At 38.6% G+C, this 24,310-nt stretch overlaps 1 protein-coding gene across 2 annotated transcripts in view; it reads right to left on the reverse strand.

Moving 5' to 3' along the window:
- Positions 1-246: 246 nt before the first annotated feature.
- The window catches only part of LOC134755838 (band 4.1-like protein 4), a 79,572-nt gene continuing 55,508 nt past the window's right edge, over positions 247-24,310 (reverse strand). Inside the window, exons 6-21 of one of the 2 annotated variants that reach the window (XM_063692455.1) lie at positions 16,096-16,216; positions 14,991-15,078; positions 14,438-14,590; positions 12,969-13,123; positions 10,851-10,942; positions 10,558-10,636; positions 9,851-10,036; positions 9,435-9,581; positions 9,153-9,228; positions 8,922-9,007; positions 8,191-8,373; positions 5,628-5,771; positions 5,316-5,552; positions 3,290-3,542; positions 1,912-2,117; positions 1,388-1,522 (exon numbers count right to left, since the gene is read on the reverse strand). In XM_063692455.1, coding sequence (XP_063548525.1) covers positions 1,507-1,522; positions 1,912-2,117; positions 3,290-3,542; positions 5,316-5,552; positions 5,628-5,771; positions 8,191-8,373; positions 8,922-9,007; positions 9,153-9,228; positions 9,435-9,581; positions 9,851-10,036; positions 10,558-10,636; positions 10,851-10,942; positions 12,969-13,123; positions 14,438-14,590; positions 14,991-15,078; positions 16,096-16,216 — 2,222 coding nt within the window. In that variant the 3' untranslated portion in view covers positions 1,388-1,506. Of the gene's footprint in view, positions 1,523-1,911; positions 2,118-3,289; positions 3,543-5,315; positions 5,553-5,627; positions 5,772-8,190; positions 8,374-8,921; positions 9,008-9,152; positions 9,229-9,434; positions 9,582-9,850; positions 10,037-10,557; positions 10,637-10,850; positions 10,943-12,968; positions 13,124-14,437; positions 14,591-14,990; positions 15,079-16,095; positions 16,217-24,310 lie in introns of both variants that reach the window. The other variant, XM_063692456.1, reaches the window with a different exon arrangement.

Genomic DNA, 24,310 nt, shown 5'->3' on the forward strand with positions numbered 1-24,310 from the left:
GGCAAAAAACCGTCACGAGAATAGCATTCGGCGGTAGGCAGGTAATAATTTTAACTATAAAACTCCCGCGAGACTCAAACATATTAAAATTATTTTAAAACGGGTCACTCACGTATTAAGTCGTAAATCGTAAATTCTCGTTAATTGGATCGAAACATGTCGAGCTATTCGACTTAATAATACGTGAGTGACCCGTTTTAAAATAATTTTAACAGGTAATAATTGTAGAAATAAGTAAACAAATGCTTCCAAATAGTAATGTTTATTGTGGACAACCGGAACAGTTTTGAAAAAATACATATAAAACTGTAATTGGATACAAACTTTCGGGTTTAGTGGGTTTCAGTCTTGCCACTTTCCCCTACCAATGACCCTCTTACTCTACCTACTTGTGACTTGCGCTTACCAATTATTTTATAACATCCAGAATTAGGTACTAAGATTTTCTTGTGTGGAGATAGGTATTTTAACACGTTCCCTGTCCGAGTGCCCCCAATGTGCGGTCATGAAGTTTTTTTTTTTCAGGAGTCCGTGCTTCCACTATGGGTTTACAACTTCAAAGTGAAAGCATACCTAGACGTGGGACTTTGTTATATAGTTTTGTATTGGGACAGCAAACGTGTTAAATTAGTTTTCTAGTCAATAACTTCTGGCTTACGAATTCCAAACATTATGCTTCACCGACTCACCGCTCCATTAGTTTTATTTACATGTAAATCAATTACTAGAAAAAGATTACTGATAGTTACTTTATATTATGTTGGTGAACATGTTCACACTTCACACATTTGCTCATTATTCCACAAATACTAATCTACATAACAACTGTACATGGTTCAATAACTTGTTCAGTGAAACTGATAATAAGTACCTAGTTCATAATAATACCCGTCTTTTACACGAAAAAAATATCATTTCACTTAAAAATAACACAAGTTTGAATGTAAAGAAAATATGTTTCAAAAAACTGTTAATGGAGTTAAGATATCCCTAATAAGACTAACAAATTACTCCTTATTTTAAACTGAGCATTTCAAGTAACAACGTCTAGTAACCAGAAGTAAAAAGAAAGAACAAGTCTTTGGCACAGATCTTATATACCTAATTGACATTTTATATAAATTGTCACAATCATGGATGGGTATCATTGAATAGTTTTAAACTTATTTCATAATTAAGATATAAACATAAAATAGATCTGTCTATTTACTAATTAAAACAAAATCCTGTACACAACACAAACATGAAAACTGATGTGAGCTTCAATATTCACGAAAATATTTTAACATAATCAGAATTGCATATAAACAATATAACTAATAAAATATAAAACATACGTTAACATACATTGTTTAAAAATACAATTGAATATTTACAATATTTATACTAAGTATAAATAGAAGCCGGTTCACAGCTCGGTGCTCATTTCAGCCGTGGCCGAAGTTTTGGCGCCGGCCGGTGGCGGCCCGTCCGCGCCCGAGCCCCCGGGCGCCTCGCTCGAAGAATTCAGTTGCTCTGCAGCCTGTTTTCATGGAAACTCGTATTACCAGAGCGAATAGTCAAATTGTAGGAATGATGTTAAACTCTAAATTAATAAAATTAGAAAATACTGTAATTTAAACAGTGAATCACACGATTAGGTTACATACAATTTTAATCACAATCACAAGTGCATGAAAATAATATAAAACACGTAATTTAACAATTGTAGTAATATGTTAGTCAAATCGGGTTAGTCTACTTTGATACCACATTCCTAACCACTATGTACCCCTCAACCGGCATGCACAAAAAAACACAGGCCTCCGCAGGCAGGGAGGCGGACATACGAACAAACCGGGGTTGCGTGCAGCTAGGTCATTCCGCTACGTGTTGCGACACAGAGGTGGGTCGGGCGCGAGCCTTACTTACTGCGTGCTTTCTATGAGAGGCTTAAGGATAATGTCGAGGGTGTTGTCGTGGCGGTGGATGCGCGCGTGCGTACGCGCCAGGTTGGCGTTGTGGTCGCGCGCCTCGCGGGAGTCGCGCGGCGCGCGCGGCTGCGGCCGGGGCCCGTGCCGCCGCGCCAGCGACCCGCCCGGCTCGCCGACCAATATGTTGTTGTTGCTAGCATGTCTCTGCGTATCCCATAATCACACAAGCGTCAGAGACTACCGGTGCAAACCATAGCTTTATACAGTACTTGTGGCATACAATTATACATGTAAGTATAACATAATTAAGGTGATCTATATCCCCAGACAGCGAGAGGCAATAAATGACGCAACACACTACAAGTATAAACAACGTTACATTTTCATTAGATATGCTGTTTATTATTCGTAGTGTACTGCTGTTTTGAAAATTGGAAGCCCCGTAGCATAGAATAAGTGTATGTAGGTATATAATATTTCAATGTATACCAAATCTAATAATATATGCGTCAGTGAATTAGACTATTCAACTCAGGTCTACTATAAAATGCGCATATCATAGTCTAGTAAGTACACACGTTATATCATACTTATGTAAATTATGAAACGCCTCTTATTATCCTTCCGTTATAACTTTGGTCAAATAACGGTTAAATAAAGCTGTCGAGTTATTCTAACTACAAACATTAGGTATTAGTTAAATGTTGTTACCAAAACTAGAAAAGAAGGATATTTAGAGTGTTTCCCAGTAAAAAATTGTATAAAACTAAATGGTTTGATGTCGGCAGCAGCCTGTACACGGTTAGCTTCGTCAGCGACCAAGAAACAGGAGCTGCGGATTAATCCGGCGGCCCTTGTAAGCTTCTTTCTAATTTATTGTACTTAACTGGCTTCTTTTTAAATCGCCGCCAAAGCAATTAAAATATAAATGTTGAAGGCGTTTTTCAGGCTCGCGAGTCTTCAATTTAATAAATACCGCCTTATTTATTTGCCGTACATTGTTAATCTTTTAATCCCTGTCTTCAATTAGATATTATTTTTATCAACACAATTTAAACTACTTGTGAGAAGTTGAAATGATTTTTAATGACCATTTATCTCAATAGACTAAGTACATCATATTTTTTATTCCCTTTATTTTCAGCAGGTTTTATCACCTGCAGTCGGTGGTGCTGAACCTTGTGCTAATTGCTAAAGTTAAACGGCGACTATGCGATTCTGGTAGCGGTAGTGCCCACACCAGTGGGTACTACCGCTACCAGAATCGCATCGCAATCGCAATATTACCAAATAATCCTTCAGAACTCAATTAATATGTGCTCGCCAAGGGCCGCCGGATCGCGGAAGTTCGGTTAGAAAGCGAAGCGCCCACTCACGAAGAGAGAAAAGCCCGTGTCCGCAGGATGGGGGTAGTAGCGAGGGAGGAGCTCGCGCGGGCGGCGCGAGGTGGCGCTGTCGCTGGCCACGGACAGCAGCGAGCGCTGCGAGCCCGTCGCCGAGCTGCGCGCGCGCGGCGCCGCCGGAGGCCGCCGCGCCACCGCCGCGCCGCCCGGCCCGTCCGCCACGCGCCACTGCCTACTCACTGGCGCCGCCGACACCGGTGCGCCGCACTTCGCGCTGTCGCTCGACCTGCGATCAAAATACCTACAGCTTGTAAAAACATCAACTTACATACCTAGATAAAAGGCGAATCATTACGGTTTCAAATATTATGAAAGAACGAAGCACTTGAAGTCCCTTTCCCTCAAAAGAGGGATTGAAGTCGGGATCAAGTGTCGCCGCGAAAGCAAGGGGTAGATGATTCTATAAATAGTTATAGCACTTGTGAATCCTCGTATATGTATATGTAGTTAAATTTAAAAAGTTTGCCTTTAAAAGCAACATTTATAAAATAGTTATTTACGATACAAGTGCGGAAAAGAGGAAATTCGAAACGAGTGGCGATAAATAAAAAACACACGATAAAACACGACCGCAGAGAGCGTTTCAAATAGACACGAGTTGCGAATTACCTTTTCGCACGTGTATCGAACAAGGTTTTACAGTACACATGGCCCTTTAAATTTTCGACATATGCACGAAAAGTGCACTTTACGCACTAGTGCGAGAAAGTAGCACCATATGTACTATAAAATATCTTTTCATCACGCTCACATCACGCAAAAAGATCTTATTTCATGCAGGTGTACTGAAGGACAAAGGCCTATATTGTTCCCGCGGGAGTTATGGATTCTGAAAAATAAAAGCTAGAAATTTTTTAAATTGGGTATGTCACTAATTCATACGAACCAAGTAGGTATAAATGAGTTTTACTTTGAAAATACTGACGTTTATAAATTATATTTTTTTGTATGTTTTAAAATATTTAATTTGATTAATTTAATAGCCGTTTCAAATATTTTTAAACAATTTTCAGTTGTGGCTGAATGCAGATGAGTCTGTGCCTTCGATGCCTAAACTGCCAAAAAATTTCAAAATGGCGAACGAATTTAAGAATGATTTCACTTAAAATTTAGTTTTTTCTTCGCAAGTGTGATGAAAAACATTGCGTGTAACTCCGGGGCTAAGAATATTGTTACTCGAGTCACTTAAGTTGCACAATGTACTATTTCACTTCTCATGCTCGTAAAGTTCGACTGTCATGCGTAAAATCATCTATTACGATCCTTATAGACTTAGCAATAAAGTCCAAAATCTGCCATACAAACTGCCAGCCCTGCCGGCGCGCCCTCGACCGGTGCGTTCCTGACCGGCGTGCCCCGTGCCCACGACCGGCCAGGGTACAATTTTTTTTAGTCTTTAATAAATACGGTAAAATACCCTACAATATTGGACATTTTTGTATATTTTACTCAAATTCGAAGTGAAAAGTAGAGTATGACCATTTTTAACCTCGACTATATTAGTCCTTATTAGTCCTCGCTGTGCTCGAACCAATAAATTGCCTCGGATAATAATGGATCGCTTATGCCCTTGTTGTACAATCTATTAATTTTGTTAGATAGCTATAAATAGATATCTACGAGTATACATGTAATAATGTGTATATAATGTGTATATATATATATATATATATATATATATACACATTGCTTATAATATGTAGGTGCATCAATCCACCTACGAACAGAAAACAACATGAAAACGTTGTAAATCTGCCAAATCCCCGCAACACTGAATTTCAGATATTCAACAAGCTATTTGTTTCGTACAGTATTTAAAACGCATTGAATGACACGTGATCGGATCAATCGATCGCATCATTTATCGCCTTTCAACTTTCAGCGCGACAAATTTATTCGCATTTCTAAAGTACCTACATATACGTATTTTATGTAGTCTAGTTAAGGACGTTTTATATGTAGGTAAGTGATTAAACGATTAAATAAATTGCTTGTTCACCTTTCGGAAGAATAGGCGTAATCCTGATCGGCCCCCAGGCCCGAGTCGGTGTGTTCGTGGGAGACTCGCGCGCTCCCTGATATCAATTCTCCGCTTGAGCTGTTGCTATTGCTATTTGTCACTGGGCTGTAAGGGTTGTTGTTGTTCGAGACAGGCGTCACGTTGCCTTTATATCCGTTGTTTGTTAAGAAATCATCTCCCCGGCCAACGGTCTCGTCGTAGCTCGGGTATACACGCCTGAAAACATTTGTAATATTATATAACCCTGAAGCTTACCGAATAAATCTGTTTTGCGGTTTCCCGAGTTCGTACCTTCCGTATTTCTCGATGCCGGTTCGGTGCGTGCTGAGGGTGCTTGAGTTTGATCGGAGGGATCCTTGGTTATGGTTGTCATGGGCGCTCTTGCTGTGAGTTAAGGAACTCTTCTCTCGCCTCGCTAATGATCCGTGTTCCGTCCTAAAAATAAGTTTGATATTGGCGTATTTGTCATTTCAGTCAATTAGTGTAACTTGTAACAGCTTGTTTTTGTTACGAAATTATGCTTTTTGTTAAATAGGTATTATACAAGGTGATCAATCTATGTAAATGGGACAGTGAGATAAAATCTTTAACTATAGGTAAGATCATCCTATTTTTTATTTTATTTGGAGTGAAAGTTGAATTGTTTATACTGTCCCATTTGCATTACTTATTCTTAGTAAGTAGTAAGTTTGTAAAGAAAAAAAATGTTATGTATCTAACTATATATTTTTCTATATAAGTATGTATAACGTCGCCTATTACTCACAGTAAAAGTTTTGCTTAGTTTGGGGCTAGATCGATTTGTGTAAGATTGTCCCCAAATAAATTCAAAGGGTTTAAGGGACAAAATGAGCTATGAATGCAGTTATACTCAATTTTTTTCTCTATTGAATCATGTAATCAACGTCCCGATAGCTTGAAAAAAAAGTCCGTTTAGTCTCATGAAAAAACTGTATCAAACACGCAATTTTCCAACGCATTTTGCCGTATCCACCAATTTAAAAAACTATTGTGAGACATTTGGGCATAACTCCCAACTTCGTGTACGATACGCCCTTTTGCATCAGAAATTCTATTAAATCTGTACAATTTTTATGTCCGTTACACCTATTTGCTGAAGATTTTCGTATACTAAATCTACGTTACGGCCACAACTAGTGGCTATTTATACGACTGTCATAGAATTCAATGTAAGAGTTACGCCACGCCAATACGTATAATTTCGAGTTATAAAGTTGTTGATATCTGTGTTTATCAATCAATCAATCAATCAATATCATTTATTTGCAAGAATACTTAATTTTAGTTACAGGATGTTATTGTAGTACCTATATATTAAACAGTATTCTATCGTGATTAAACGATGCGCAAATTTTATAGTACCTACTTAACAAATAATTATCAGTCTAGCACATATGTTAGACTGAAAATAATTCTATTATAATTATGTGGGATGACCTTGTACTTTCTACACTAAAATCTAATTTAATACGTGTAACCTTATGAAAGTTATTGCCTATTACGTTTGAATTTAAATGCAGAGAAATACGTAGGCCCGATCATACGCCTTTTTTACTACTGTTATGTCATAAATTATCACATTGTGTTTTACTGTCTTAAAAATGATAATATATATGAAATATCAAGACTACTATAATTTATGAAAGTAAAATTTATGATCATAATATGATAAGAAAATTAAACAGAAATAACGCTTAAATGCTTTCTATTTTTTTAACCCCTCGAGCGGCAAAGCAATATTTTAAATTTTCGCGCCGTGCGGCGCGCAGCCGCAATGCGGCGTGTTTTCTATATTAAAAATGGCGGCCCGCCGCACGCGCGGTTGTCAGAGAGCATCCCATTCGAGGTAGCTTGCCGCTCGAGGGGTTTAAAAGCAATTGTTGTTATAGAAAAACAATATTACTATCGATTACTTTGATTATAGATTACATTTTATTGATTTGGTTGCCAATAATTTGAAAAGTTTCAGTATTTAAACTCTTAGAGGATATAACTAAACGGAGACGCCTTGCCTCTAATTTTCTGTACAAGAAAGTCTGCCGATTTTTGCGGGGAGGTGAACGTCAAATGTATACGTAACGTAAAAATAGCCATGTCAGATAAACGTCAGTCCATACATTGTGTATAAGTTATAACCACTGGCCGACTATTTTCGACAGAGGGGAACGCCTGTTAATGGCTACTCCGTTTGGTTACTACTTACATCACAATGTAAAAATATAGAATAAAATTTTGATGAGAGATATAAATTGATATAGACGGTAGGATAGCACTGATAGCAGTGATTTTGTTGAAGCAAAATAAATAAATGGATTACAAAACTAAAAAAATATACTAAATAGTCATTGGTTTTGTTGCTAAAAGACGATCTTTTCCACGTTGAGTATGCAAAATAAGAGAAATAAGAAAAAATACCGAACAATTAATACATCTCTATAAGTTTACGGAAAAAAATACGTTCGTAGATTACAGTAAGTACCCAAAAAATTGTTTCTTAAATGCAAGTTACCAATATTTTAAGGAAATTGTTGGACTTACGCCCAATGGTACTGAAAATATTATATTTGTACATTACGACTTTTTTCTAATAAGGAAACATACGCACACACACACACATATATACATTGCAAATGGGGCCCTTCTAAGACACTCATGTGTTTTGGCGTAACGGACATCCTAGTTTCGTAAATAAGCATTGTATTATAAGTTCAACCAATCAGTTTAAAAAGCTACACACAACAACAAGCCATCAACACGTATCAGTTTATTTTTATCCTAGAGATGATGATAATATATCCATATTTATAATGTAGTCAAATAATCTGTAACTCACTGTCTATGCCGAGAGGAAGTTCTGAGTTTGGTCTGCCGCGCGTGGCTAGTCTGTACCACGGTGTAGGGGATCTCCTTGAGTTGTTCCTCCGTCATGCCCGCCGTATCGACCAGTGAAAATTCTAGGTGTTGCTTCAGCTCGCTAGGCAGCCATTTCTTATCGTTTGGAGATCCAGACCGTGACCTAACATATAGACAAAACGACAATTAAAACTGCGGGCTAAGATAATATATATAAATGGTAAGGCAAATAAAGTATATATACATATAATATATATATCGACTCTGATATCGAATTGGACATTAGGTAGGTACCTACCTATATATATTATATTGGCTAATGATAAATACAGATTTACAATATTGGTAGCAGGATTCATGAAATGAAACAATGAATAAGCCTGCCTTCTCAAAAGTCAAACGTAAGATTTCCACGGAGTAAATAGTAGAACCGTCTGGGATCTAGATTTCAATTTGACTTCGGTTAATAAATCCAACTCAGGCAGAGGGGTAAGTAATTAAATACAGAATACCCAAGTCCTGCGTTTATATATTACCCATCTACCTTCTTATTTGTATTATAAAATAAGTGACTGGCAGGAAAAACACTTTCTCAATTTCGTGTAATGGTTACGATAAAAGTTTTCGGCTAAGTCACTATCCATAACTACAAAATACGTACGTATAATATACAGATATGTATGATAATATGAGAACGAGCATAATGTTTACCGATGTTTCCTGTGCCTTCTGTGTTTGTGAGATGATCGGTGCGTTCCTGTTTCTGGTTCCATTTGTGAACGACGAACGTTGGCAACCTACAAATTGAATGATTTAATTAAAATGTAAATTTCCATCGTATCGCTTTCTATGTCCGTTTCTAGTCCTTCTTAATCTTTAGGATTTGAATAATGCAGGCGCAGCGTCTGCAGTTTGATAGTTATGTTTACGGTTTGCACTTACTTGAACGCCGCTGCCGGCGGTCGTCTGTCTCAGTACCTCCTTCCACTGGGACTCAGATTCCACCAGCTCGTATTCTCTGCAACACATGTTATGTTTTTCATTTTCTTGCGATATTTTACAAGTGGTATTTTAACGGAAAGATAAAGCCAAAAAGGTTTATGTAAGTAAATCAAGCGGGATGCGTACGCGCTCTATGTACGCCCACGGCGCGTTTCTATTTCGAAACATCATATATCTACTCTCTAACTTAGCAAAATCAGTGCTAACGTTGACGACACTTACTTGGTATCGGGTTGCGAGTCGTGTTCGGAGCCAGACTCGTGCTTGTGGCGCGAGCGGTGCCGCCGGTGCCGCCGCCCCGAGCGTCCTGAACCGCGCGACATTTCGCTCTCAGCGTCCGACTGCTGTCTTCGAGACCGGTGCTTATGCCTGATTAAAACACATCCATTAAACAAAAGATACTATATTGTATATAATATAACTATTTCACGTTAGTAACATTTAAATGTTTTGTGTTAGCGTTATCAGAATTAGAATGAAAGTTTAAGAATTTACGATACCTGGGTATACACTAGACTTCAAACTCTTCTAATCAAACCAATTCTTCGGCTATCAAGTCGTACTATGGGCCATCTATCTGATGATGGCAGTCAAGTGGCTAACATTCCACATATTAGTTTGATTAATTCTGTAATTACCTGCGGTTGGATCGCGAATCGTTGGAGCTCTGCGAGTCGACGGATGCGGAGCGGTGGCGGGGCGCGGGAGGTGGTCGCGTTGCGCTGGGCGACGCAGAGTACAGCCCCCGCCGTGCCGGGGCTGAGCGCGTCGACCGCGGCGAGCCTGGTGCTGGCGCCGGCTCCAACGTCCCTTCGACGCTCATGCTGCGAAGAAGGCAACATTAAAATGTTTCCTCGCAATGCTAAGCCAGCTTAGATATATATAGGTAGATATAGACTAGTCCACAATCAGTTTGGTCGAAATTTTTCTGATTGTGTCAACATCCGCATCCCCGGTATCAAAATTAACTGATTTAATTACAAACTGATTTTTTTGCATGCTTACAAGACTTAATTTGACAACAAAATTACAATATAAGTGGAAATTCTCTAAGCAAATGTCACGATAATTAAGTACAGGATTAACAACCATTAATTTAGTAACATTGAATGAAAACCTAATAGGTACTATGACAATTTCATAGTAGGTCTAATATGGAACCATGTAGGACTCTGTGCTTATGATCTTTTCAAAATTCTCACTTTATTTACAAGACACCCGGCAAGGTTTTCGAAGACCTATCGGAATCACTTCAATCAATCACGTAATGATGTTTTCAATCAAGTCGCGTAGCAATAAATTCAATCAAATCGAAATCTATCTGAAGGAGGTAATTGACACTCACGAAATGGGTCGGTGAATTGAGGTAGGTTGTTTAATTTCCGGGGGACAGTCTTTTATTCTCAAGTCTTCTAGTTTGTGCACTGAAAAAAAATAAACAAAAAAGTTTTTATTTTTCTTTGAATATAATATATATTTTATAGCTACAATAAAGTTTTAAGTAAGTGTCTATATATTATACCCTTCAAATATGAAGAGAACATAGTTCCTAACGTACATGCAACTCACAACGAGTATTTCCTAGGAAATATGAATGGAATTTCAATCAATTTTTTGGCTTGTTTTAATTGGTTTTACCGTCGTGCATCGAGGCGTGTGGAGGCCGCGCGATGCGCCGCGATGGCGTGCGCGTGAAGGCCGGCGGCGGCCTCGGCCGGGCTCCTCTCCCGCTGTCGAAACAAACAATGCGTTAGCTACAGAGAAAATAAATACACTTTTATTCATAAAATTCTTGTTACTAAGTAAATTTGTTTCGTTTCTACCCAGCCAGAAGTCTCATCTTTTTACAAATTTTATATATATATTTATTAAACTTGCAACGTATGTATGTATGTATGTATGTATGTTTGTACGGGTAGTTAAATTTGACCCAATTCCCGGCTTCCGATGAAGCTGAAAAGCATACATATTTAAATTGGATGAAATGCAATATTATTATGATGTGGAGCTGATCTGATGATGGAGCTGGAAGGTGGCTATATGAACTCTGTAATAGAACGACGTAACCTGATTGTGTTTGGGTTTGTTAGAATTGTCTCAATGAGTATTACTTGCCTGTTGAAAGAAAAGTACAGTCGGCGATAAAAGCTTGTATCAAAAATTAATTTTACTTCTTTTGGTAACGGATCCTTAAAATTATTTCTTTATTTGGTTGTTATTTATATAATATGTCTTCACCAGGATGCCGCTTGCGATGCTCTTTACAAACTTCTGAAAATATTAGGCAGCTGATGTTTGGTCTCATGATATTCCATAGCTTGACTTAAAAAATTAGGAAACTGTTCCATATCAAAACTGGGCTTCGCGTAAGTACCTAATAGCATTCGTAAGCGGCAATCTAGTAAAATGTCTCAATGTAGATCTGCTTTTATTCGCTACGAAATTTGTTGCTTTTTTAAACAGACGTTCAAAATGTTAATTAAGTATGCAGCACTACTTCCAATATACATATATGTAAAATAAAAAGTGCCAAACGACTTCAAAAGATTGTTGAAAAGTTCAACAAGTAAAAACGACGAGAGCGAGGTGTAAAAACTACGGGACGTGAAACTTCAATAAGGAATTTTTAACATTTATCAGACTGATCTAAAAGACAGTTTTAGCTTGGAACTTAGTTTTTCCTTGAATTGGAGCAGGTTTTTTAGTTATACGTATGTTAAATTTCCGGACGGACATATTTATTAACCACTTTATCTTTAACGTACTGAAATTTTAATTAAATACGTCTAACTATCGTCGGTTATAAAGAGATATTTAATATGTGTACCGCTCTCTATTTATAAGGAGTTAGATATTACACTAATAGTTCGGTATTTATAAACTGGATATATAAATATATAATATATATGTATAATTACATTTTAATAGGAAGGAGGCCCATAGAGAAACGATTACCTACCTGATAGGAAAATATTTTCAGGCCTTAATCAACTAAAGAATAGTACATTATGATACAAGTGTGCTAAGCTGATCATTACACACGAGGCGATATTGTGCGCGCGAGCTGTAAGCGAGCGCGCAATAAGAAAGCCGATGTGTGTAATGACCAATGCACACGCGTTTCATACGACGTTTTTCAACACACTTTCGAGAAAAAAAAGAAACTTTCTTATTTTAACAAATTTTAATAGTTAAAACAGTTAGTATTGTGTGTTTCATCTGTCATACTCGTACTGCCGGCCGGCCCTCGCTCGCCCTGGCCGCCGGCGGCGTGTTCGGCGGGCCGGCCGGGCCGCGCACTGCGCAGGCGGTCGGCCGCGCCCGTGCCTGCCAGTCCGACCAATTAAAGAAGGCTCTCTTTCCATGCATATTATTAGCAATCAGTTAGCTTCTTAACTCAGTCGGATAATATAATGAAAAAGCACGAGTGGAATAATACACTGAAAGAGCACGCGTGTTTAATATCTAGGATTATGAGCCAAAAATCGGTGTAATAAAAACGTCCTTTTGAGCAAGTGTGTTGAAAAATAAATTATCATTGCGCTTATTAACCTACTCCTCAGCTAAGTTTCTAATTCTTAAAAAATTGGCAGAACTCGGCGACATATGCTGTAGACGGACAAAGGCGTGGTGAACGGAGCAGCAGCGCCAGACTCGAAGCCATATATTATGTTGATGTCTCAATGAATGAATGAATTGAATTTTTATTTGCTAATTATAACTCATTCTATAGCTAATATTAAGATTGTTTCTAACCTGTTCCTCAGCCGAGTTCCTAACGCAAAGATGTCGGCGGAGGCTGGCGAAGTCTGTTGAAGGCGGAAGAAGGCGTGGTGGTCGGAACAGCATCGCCACAGGTGCCGACAGGCCGACCGTGTTGGAGACTCGAAGCCGTATGTTGACGTCTCATTCTGATGAACAATAACTTATTATAATATGTAAAAAAATATTAAGTAAGAAACCCCGTAAAAAAAAACAAACGACAATTATTAATGTAAATAATTATAACTAGTTAATTACCCACACTTTGATAAAAAATTTCAGTTTTTTTATTAATGGTGTGTTCCATAAACGCTGTATAGCGTACGTAACGTAATTGTCATTTTTAGGGTTCCGTCCCCAAGGGGTAAAAACTGGACCCTTATACTAAGACTCCGCTGTCAGTCTGTCTGTCAGTCACCAGGCTGTATCTCATGAACCGTGATAGCTAGACAGTTGAAATTTTCACAGATGATGTATTTCTGTTGCCGCTATAACAGCAAATACTAAAAAGTACGGAACCCTCGGTGCGCGAGTCCGACTCTCACTTGGTGGACCGAAACAGCGCGACATCCTAAGTAGAAATAATAAAAATCATCAAAGAACATACGCTGTAACATGCACAAACGTTTTAAGTTTTTTTTTCATTGCAGCATCGTCGTGTTAGAATTTAGTAAAAACTATTTTAATGACGCCATTTTTATAGGTACCATAAATATTCAACTTACCTATGAACATACATTACACGATTTATATAATAATAATAATATTTCAGCCTATATACGTCCCACTGTTGGGCACAGGCCTCCTCTCATGCACGAGAGGGCTTGGGCTATAGTCCCCTCGCTAGCCCAATGCGGGTAAGTCCCCAACTTACACTTACACTTCTTCTTACACCTTTGAATTTCTTCGCGGATGTATGCAGGTTTCCTCACGATGTTTTCCTTCATCGAAAAGCTAATGGTTAATATCAAATGATATTCCGTACATAACTTCCGAAAAACTCATTGGTACGAGCCAGGATTTGAACCCGCGACCTCCGGATTGAAAGTCGGGCGTCAGATCCACTCGGCCACCACCGCTTTTTGATTTATATAGAATAGAAAAAAAATGCGTATTTAACATTTAAATAGGCCAATACCCAGCTACAAGACGTAGGGCGCGAGCGAGCGCGCGGTTATCAGCCGCCCCACAGCGCAGTAAATACGCCGCTCACAGTCCTCTGACTTATCTATAATTGCCTTCCTACGAATGTCTTTCAAGGAAGCCTCAGAAGGTGGACGTCTTGCACCACTTCACTATTCACTGCGCGATTATGAGATAGCTGCCAACCGGAAATGGGGTCAAGACTCAGAATTTTGTTTATTTATTCGCCTCTCAATTAGTAAAGTTTTTCGCCGGATTTTTCTCTTCGGCTATCGCAGGAGGAAAATTTTCGTTGTCGTTAATTAAAGATGAGTGCTTACATTTTTGTCAGCTACGCGAAGCATAAAGTAACGCCCCTTGTAATACAACTTGGAGACGCGCGGCCAGTAATAGTTAGCGACGGTGTGTTTCCCTTTCAGCAGTAGCAACCCGCTGGGCGCCAGGCCGAGGAAATATTCTACGCTGTCTTCACCCTGTTGGACATAATTACGTAAGTACATGCGACAAAATATAATGATTTTTTTGGAATTTATTTCAATACTGCCTACAACGATTATGGTTCAAATATCTGTTTTTTTAGTGCCATAATCCTTTTAGGTAGTGTTGGATATTTTGCCAAACAAAATGAATGATATTTAACTTTGTACAGCATTTTTCCTGCCTCGCTTTTTGTTTTTGCCTGAAATTAATCAACAAAATATATGATTCATTTTGTTGCATACTTAATTTACCTATGGATTCAGACCGTCTTTTGTACTATAAGTATTATAAATTTTCCATTCAACCTAAAACACAGGTTTTACTTTGATACGTACACTGGTGTTTGCTATTCGTATGAATAATATAGGCATGGCAGGTAGACAAATATCTTACCATAACGGGGTGCAAATCGACGCCATACATGTCGAGCCATTTCACTTTATCCAGGTAACTCAGTTCAGCTTGCGCCGGCGAAATGCCGCTGTAACAAATAACGCAATTTAGTCGAAAGGGGTAACTGAAACAAAAGACAATAATAAAGAATAGCTGAAGTGAATTATTACTAATTGTGGCATTATTCTGGAAAGTCTAACAATGAATAATCAGTTGGTTACGGCGCCCGCGGCGTTCGCTGCCGCGGCCGCACTTGGTGCTAAGTACACGTAATTTGCATGTAATTGCGGCTTTGTGACGCGCCCTCGGCCGCAGACTGCATCTTTGTACGGTTAAAAATTCATTCAATTAGGCGAGAAGCGCGACGAAGTTTAATTTCCGGCGCGGGCGGGGACTCTTCCGGCGTGAAACTGCTCCCTCTGAAATCTTAATTCCTTGAAACTTACTTTCTTCTGACGATGCAACCAACTTGCTACCCCCTCTTTGCCGTGATCATAGTATACAAGCTTCTGTATACGCGTCTTTTTGTTTCAAGCTGCTTTTGTAGTTACCGTTGTTTGTGGGATGCACACATGTCTAAAACTTCAGGTGAAGATTTTCTGTTGTCTCATAACTTGCATATTTTACTCGTACAAGAAACTTGCAGGTTTCTAGTTCAGTTAAAAGTTGTCTAGAACTTGTTGTTGTTAGTTTTGCCTGCGTTTCACACACAGGCACCAGGTACCAATCACGCATAAAGATGTAGGTAAATCGGCTTTATAAAATAAATGACTATGACTTATGACTATTAGAACTTACCGTAAAAAACCGTTATTAGTATAAAAAAACGCGTTACTAGCGAATGGAACTTGTTTTCAATGAGACGATACGGAAAACTAGTTTTAAGTAGGGAAAACTCGTTATTACTAACTGGTTTTTAAGGTAACATAAATAGGTTAAGTACCTATCCTGTGCTCCCATACTTTGACACTTCGAAGATAGTAGTTGTATTTAATTAGCAGGTTTATGAGAGCGCGCGCGGTCAGGAAATAATGGATGGAGTGTCTCATGTGAGGGCGTGCATTCTTCTGGTTTGGTCGTCTATAAGTTAGGTAGATGGACTCACGTGAGCGTACGGTGGATTTCGGCAGCGCGAGCCTCCAGTTCAGGGGTTTGGTGTGCCAGGAACCGAAACTCCGACACGTAGCCGGACACGTGCCGACGAGGATCGTAGTCACCAAGCTCCGCTGTTTAAACAAATATCATTGTCATTATGTCATATCATTACAATTTAAGAACGCTAAATCGGTGGTGGACATTGTTTCAAGAAACTAGTAGGTGAATTACACATAAAGGCTATCATTTATTAAACTGTAAAAGGTTTATGTACTAGAAAGTGTAATTACTTTATTGATCGACTCTACTAGAAATCATAAAATAAAGAAAACTATACTGCGATAGGTACTCGAAATACAGCCATTAAACGCAGACCTCTGTTTATTCTTCCAACAGATGTCAATGCACACATTATATGTACTTCGTTCCACTTCCACAAGCAGCAATAAACAATTGCGATCAAAGGTACCTATACATTATATTTCCGAGACCCGTTTCTAACCTAACCTCTCACACGTAAGTTCAAATTTTAGTTAACATCAATCATGAGCGAATACATCTTAAAGTACCCTTTGGTTTGCTGGCTACATCAATCTACTTATTTGCTAGACAGGTACATTTTGAGATGCTTGTACATATTTATAACACTGTTGGCTAACGTGAATATGTAGATAATATTGTCTTCGGTTACCGCGATAGTTACTTATGAAATAAAACTATGAAAACGGATTATATCGCGTATATTGAATTTATAATACATAATATAAAAAAGCAAAATAAAATTTACTATGGATTAGGAAAAATACTGTTCTCTCTCCTTCTTAGATGTATTGGTAAAAAGAAATCCTGATAACACCCTAGGTCGCACTGTGTATAGGAAACCTACTCATACTGATAGGTACTTGAATGGCAAATCGCAACTTGCTACTGTAGGCAAATCTTTGTTTCAGAGAGCCCAGAGGATATGTGATGACTGCATACATACTTGCACCGGAAAGCATATAACGATACTTAGTTTGATTTTAGTTATATAATATATAATATTAGAATCATGACATATTCCAATTCGCCATACTTACTTTTGGTCTGTCAAATTACTGGAGTAAAATTACTGAGTTTGCTACTTGCAGCTACTCGAGTTTGTGTTTAGTTAAGACTGACTATGCTAACCTACCTTAACCTTCCTTACCTTCCTTACCTTCTAAAAATAACGTATAATAAATAATAATATAATGTTGCACCTGTGAACGGGTTCCAGCAGGCGTTCTACATGACATTAAAGCTCTCCAAAGGGGCTCTACGTGTTGGATCTTTATTCCCTCGATCAAAAGACCGGGATCTATAGGCTCGTGCAATCCAAATGGAGATAGAAAATAATAATAATTTACTCTATATACGACCCACCGCTAGGCACGGGCCTCCTCTCATGCGCGAGAGGGATTGGGCTGTCAACGGGCTAGCCCAATGCGGGTTGGGGACTTCACAACATACACCTTCGAATTTCTTCGCGGATGTATGTATGCAGATTTCCTCATGATGTTTTCCTTCACCGAAAAGCTAGTGGTAAATATCAAACGATATTCCGTACATAAGTTCCGAAAAACTCATTGGTACGAAGCTGGATTTGAACCCTCGAACTCCGGGTTGAAAGTCGGACGTCAGATCCACTCGGCTACCACCGCTATAAGGGGGGGTATAATAAGTAAACTAGATTAACTGCACTGCACTGCACTGATTTATTTATGTAATATCATTCCATGAAAAAAATAGGCACTGCAATCACTAAAACTAAAATATTGTCGGCTTTGTACAACATGTGACACTGCTGAGGATAATTAAACCAAATAAATTCTTGGTATCATGTAAGTAAGTCAATATATAGGTAATGAAGTACTTCAAACAAGTGGTTTGAAATAGCCCAGAGCGCGACAGATCGTTTTAGTAACAAATGCCTTGTTTAGAGCACCGTCGCTTATAGGTAGACATACGAAAATAGTTATTATCAGAGACAAGTAAATTAAAAAGATTGTCGATCATCAATAATATCAGCATCATTGCTCTAGATGGCATAAGTTGACGAGGTCTCAGTCCTTATACGGATGGTCCCTAAAATGTATGCTGGTTTATAGAAAACTGTAGAAGAGTTTAAACCTAATCGTAATTATCTATTGAACCTCTAAAAATATTCAGTGACGTTCGAGAGATTATTTTTTACGATAAACTACTATAATTACTTACCTACCTACCTACTGACGAAACATTGTAAGGAGACTTTAGTCCCAACCAAAAACACCTCACAGAATAAGGCGTTAGGAACTTAACAATATAGGTGAATTAAAATCCGTCTATTTTGGCACCAATCTGGTCGATATACCTGTATCTCAACAATAAATTAGGTTTCTTAACTTTCGGGAACAGAAGAGATTTTTTTACTGTGTTGAATTCGTTGTTGTGTTGTTGTTCAAACATAATTATAGTCAAGCCATTAAGGTGTGCTCGGATATTTTGAGTTCCCTAGAAGCGTTTTGATTGTGACCGACCTTTATTATTTTCTAGTCTATGTCCCTGGTGTTACAAATATACGAGACGCGTCCGTAACACTATTACAACGTCGACCTGCCGCCCCCATCTTCGGAAACAATTAATCCAATCAATTCAAAGGGCTCTATATCTTATCTAACTAAATATCACTGTTTACATTATGTATGTAGCTACGCTCGTTAACACGATTATTATTGTCCTGGTTGAATTATTCCCTTTCCTTACAGAGTTTACACGAAGTATTATTAAGCTCAAATCTGGAATATATTGACAGATTTTCGTGATCAAAGTGAGACCTTTCGCGTTCGACAATTCAAACTAAACAACGGTCTGTGCGCGTATAGTGGATACAAGATCTATCCCGGCCATGGGAAAACTATGGTCAAAGTGGATGGAAAGACTTTCACATTCTTGAACTCTAAATGTGAAGCCGCCCACTTGACGAGGAGGAATCCTCGTAAAAGTGACATCGACTGTGCTCTACAGGCGCAAATTCAAGAAGGGCCAAGAAGAAAAGCAGACCAAGAAGCGCACCCGCAGGACCCAGATATACCAGAGAGCCATTGTTGGTGCCTCCCTCGGTGACATTATGGCTAAGAGGAACATTAAGCCGGAGGTGCGCACCAGAGACCAGGCCATCAGGGCTTCAGAAGAAGTCGTCAAGAAGGCACCAAGGTCGTCAAGAAGGCTCCCCCCACGAATTCAAAGGCTGCCCCCAAGACTAAGGCTGCTAAAGTGAGCCGGAAGTCCGCGCTTCGCATTGGTGGAAAGCGAAAAGACCTTTCTAATTAAACATCTAAACATAATTAGATCTGAAACCTACATGTGATTCCTTGGTTCTAACTGTGACCTCCAAGGTCAGTAACGTTAGCCAGTTTGATCCATTCTATCAATCGTGTATTTTCCTAATTTATAAAGGTTACTTTTAGAGAACCCTTATTTCCACTAATGAAACTAATCATAGAAAGGACCAATATCTATGTACCTACCTAATAAGTTACCGCGCGAACGTGTACCGATTCCGATTGGAATTATATGTCTGAACTAAATAACGATATATTCAATTAAATGTGAAATACAGCAACGTTGTTATACATAACAAAAGGGATGTTGACAATTTTTTAGAACTGTTTTGATTTTATAGATAGTCACGTAATTATTGCAAAAAAATATTTAAATTTTTATTTTTTAATTTTTAATAAAAAATCTACTTTAATTAGTTTAGTGTTTAAATTTCGCGCAAAAACGCTCCAAGCTGTAACGTGATCTTGATGACGTAACGATGTGGTAACAAACTGCTGTCAGTGCCAGAGGACCAACAGGTTTGACAACTTGTCTGTGCGTGTTTCTCACACCGTGACGTCACGCGCTCCGATTGTGTTTGCAGTCACGTGATGCTGGGCATTTGAATACTTTTAATTATTTTTAATTAATTTATTACGCATATGTACACTTACAAAATATGATTTTCAGCATTTTAATATTCCCTGCTATGGTAAAGCATAACATTTTATATATTCGCGATTCATAAATCAACATCCCTATTAGCAGTGAAACTCGACGGCCCTGCTTGATTTCACTGCACTGATGAATAGGTTAACAATCAAGTATTAGTATTATAACTACCGCCCAGTGGCGTAGCTAGGGGGGGGGGGGGGGGGGGGGCTGGGGGGGGGGGGGGGGGCTAGTGCCCCGGGCGCCATCCAAGAGGGGGCGCCAAAATGGGCAAAAGGCAGCAGCAGGGAAACTTTGGTCAGTCGTCAGGGGGCGCAAATTTGGTGACTGCCCCGGGCGCCATATCCTCTAGCTACGCCCCTGCTACCGCCATAGAGTTATTAATTGTAGAAGAGGGATAAAGTCGTAGAAAAAAGAGCCCTCGAGTTAATCTTATTTAATCAGCGATACCATACTATAAAACAGGGGTCGGCAACAGGCGGCCCGCGAGCCTCCCTGGCTATTTTGTATGTAATTTTGACAAACGACAATACCTGATAAAGTCATAGATATTAGCAAAGTGCGGCCCGCGTCAATTTCGTTAACTGCTATGTGGCCTTTGGCTGCTAAAAGGTTGCCGACCCCTGCTATAAAAGGTGGCTATTAATTTGTTTATAGTTTTAGCGAAATGTATTTTTGAATTGGTTTAAGACCTAACCTAAGAAACAGTAGTATTGACGGGTCCTAGCCAAAGATTAATGATTCGTTCCGTTGTACTGACCACATTTAGCGGACGTGCGAACTGCGGCAAAATAAATAATCTTCCAGGCCGCTTATTCCCATTGCACGTATCTTATTAGTCGGTGCCCATTGCGAACAAATCACACTCTTAGACCATCCAGTAACTGTGGCCTATGGATTATCTCTCAAAACTCCGTACCGATTGTGAAGCGTTTTATGAAGACTCGCGGTCACCACACATTCGTGCAATACTACGCTACTAGTAGCCGCGTTACTCAGTCGTGTTCTAAATATACAGCCGGCCTAGCCAAGGTGACAATCGCTATCGCTTCGCCGTCGAATCGCTTTGTGTCTCTCTATCACTCTTCCATATTAGTGTCACAGTGACAGTTGCGTTTCGTTCGCTACGTAGCGAGCGATTGACATGTTGTCTACACGGGGCCTGGTTTGGTTAGTCTGAGTGTTCGACTTGACAGCACTTAGTTAGTTAGGAATAACCCTCCAGAAAAAGTAGAATGGACGCGCCGAGTGTCATTTCCCGCCGTATATCTTTTTTTGCTGCGGAACATCACATCTGGTACGAGTGTTTGTAGTACGAAAACATACACGTGTAATTTTTTACATTTTATGTCGGTTGAAATAAAATTAGACGAATCACTTTGCTTTAATAGAGTAACGCAAGTTCAGCTCCACAAAATTAGATCTTGTACATGAACACAACTGACAAGTTGTACATGAAAATTACACATTTTGGGTTAGTATTGTCTCAGAATTGAATTTAATATAATGATAATAACTATAATAAGATATGTGTATAAACCGCACGAAAATAATTCTTAAAAGTTCCACTGTTAAGTAAAGAGTTTAACCTTCAAATCGATAATTAAATAATGCCTTTCTCATTAAGGCGGTTCCCTGAGCCAGAAGGCGAAAAATCTCCTTATATGATCATGTTAATCTAAGAGGCGTTGATATTCGTAGACGTGGAAAAAATATATATAGTACTTGACTATATTATCTTTAACAGCATAGCTTCCGATACACGAATTATGACACTTCGTTCGATACAATTAATTCCCAAAGTAACCTCTAACTCGGACTTTTAATCCTACTTTACTCGGTTATTTATTATGTGATACTATAAACAAAAAAAGAAGAAAAAACAATCTTAACATAAATAGTAATTTCATAGCTTTAGAATTTCGATATTGTAAGGTAACGTTTTTAAAATAAATAAAAACCGACAAAATTCGATCAAAATTGACACTTGGCGCGTATATTCTTTCCCGTTCTTTCTTGCGAAATGTGACAAAGACAGTGGCAAACCGATGGAATGGCCTTAATCTACACAAAATACCTACTATAAATCGAAAATCCGATGTATGAACGAATAATTTATGATGTAATTTAGATTTGAGATGACGCATTTAAATCAGATTTTCCCCGGTAACGATATGAATATTAGTTGGCACGTTAAACCAAAATATCCAATCGAATCTGTGTAAACTGTAAATCTATGAGTGCAAACACTCCACGCGTTTCGTTTTCCAATATAATTTCGACATCAAAGAATTTCATCGCCTGATGGTTTCCATCGTGTGTACCATCAGTATAAGTCAAGAGCAAAGAATCTGCTTTGCGTTAGATGTGAATGATCTGTGGAGGGAACATCGATCAAGAGGCGGACCGCCCATCCGTCCAGGGATGTCGTTCCCATCGCTTGCCGAGCACGGCAGAATAAAAGGCTCAACCGAAATTAAGTGAGTGCGGCGGCTCTCAAAATTGGTATGGAGGTGGTTCCAGTGAGTGAAATCCTTTACTCGCCCGCGGTCGCGTAACGAGTAGGATATAAAATATACACAGCAACCACTCACAGTAGCCACATTTTAAAGTCCTTTTATAAACAAATAACGATTTTATCACACATGCGTTAACAGATAAACTAAATAAACATTTCATCAAACATTTAATTTTAAGTCACTCATAAAAACGTTCCACGAACTTGTAACTTTAGATTTCAAGTTCTTGACAGCGCTTAAAATTCATGAGGGTCGTTAAGCTTTAAATGTAGCATTTCAAGTGCTTATCACCTTTATAACGTCATAGTTAAGCGGGAATATCCATATTGTGGTCACCGTATAGCGTCTCATTTGGCGCAGGCAGCAATTACCCGGTTGATTAATGCGAGGAGTGTTTCGCTACTTGTTGCGAGCGAACGAGCCCGCTCGAAGTACTAGGCTCGGTGTTCAGCTAACCATAAGCGAATACTCGACTCTTGCAGACCAATGCTACTGCTGTCTTGATATCTGTACCAACTTTGTATATTTGGAGATCAAAACTATATCCGAGTCTAATGATCGTTGAGCTACGAGGATATTTCAGAACTCTATATTGTCACCAAGCAGAAGCTACGAGTAATACTCTCGCCTGTGAATATGGGACTAAACTAAGAATAGACTACAGCACCCAACTGGGGTAATAAATTGTTCGATGCCGTTTCCTGAAATGCGTTTCTGTTTACTTTTGAACAACAGTAGCTTTAGCGTTTTTTACTATAAATTATTGTCTCCGAGAAACCGTAAACTTTGAGACTTGGAAAAATGAACGGACATTTATAAATATGACTTTTTATGCGTCTTATTTCTGCATAAGTATGTCTCATAAAGAAAACGGGCGCCATCACCAGAAGGTATTCTCACATGTTTGGATAATTTCGAGTAGAAAAGGGCGGAAAAGGAGAATATTTTTCTCTTTACGACTAGGTTACACCGCTGTGTCAGAAACACAAACGGGCGCTTGAAACGCTGTTCTTTTCTTATGTTTTCTACAACTTACATAGGTAAGAAAGGAATTCTAAGATTCGAATCCAAAGACTTATTCTGCAATAGATCTGCAATTCTAGAAATTAAAAAAAAGTCAAATTATAAATTTTAAAAATCGTTAGCATCCTGCAGCTTCATTTAAATTCTAAGACCATCCTGAAATTCCTGAACTTTAAGCAATCTAATACAGCTACAGCGTAGTTACGGCAACGTGGCTCTGTTAATGAAGTTATTTCAAGTCTTGTAAACTTTAACGCTTTCTTGTAATTGAGAGTTAGTACAAATTGCACACGATTACGAGATGCCGGTGTGTACCGTGGGCCGGTGATGCGGCACAAAGGTCGAGGCACAGATCATAAAATATTACAAACACACCACTATTGAAAGAAAAAGCTGAGTGTTGTCTAATTATGATTACAGTTCTACAATTTTAATATTTCTATATAATGTATTTTTCTTTTATGCTTAATTTCCAAGCCAAAAAAAAACTACAGGTCCCTTTGTATAGGTAGGTATGTATTTTATAATATGGTAAACAATAACTAGTACCTACTAACTAAATACGTCATGACACTTTATTAAAAATGTAAAATTATAAAAAACAAAAATTACCAACAACAAGAACACTACGCTAGAGCAGTGTAGAGGTAGACAGGTTGGGTAGGACGGCACCGTCATTGAAACCGA

The sequence above is a fragment of the Cydia strobilella genome, chromosome 3 (genome assembly GCF_947568885.1).
Source record: "Cydia strobilella chromosome 3, ilCydStro3.1, whole genome shotgun sequence".
NCBI classification, from domain to species: Eukaryota; Metazoa; Arthropoda; class Insecta; order Lepidoptera; family Tortricidae; genus Cydia; species Cydia strobilella.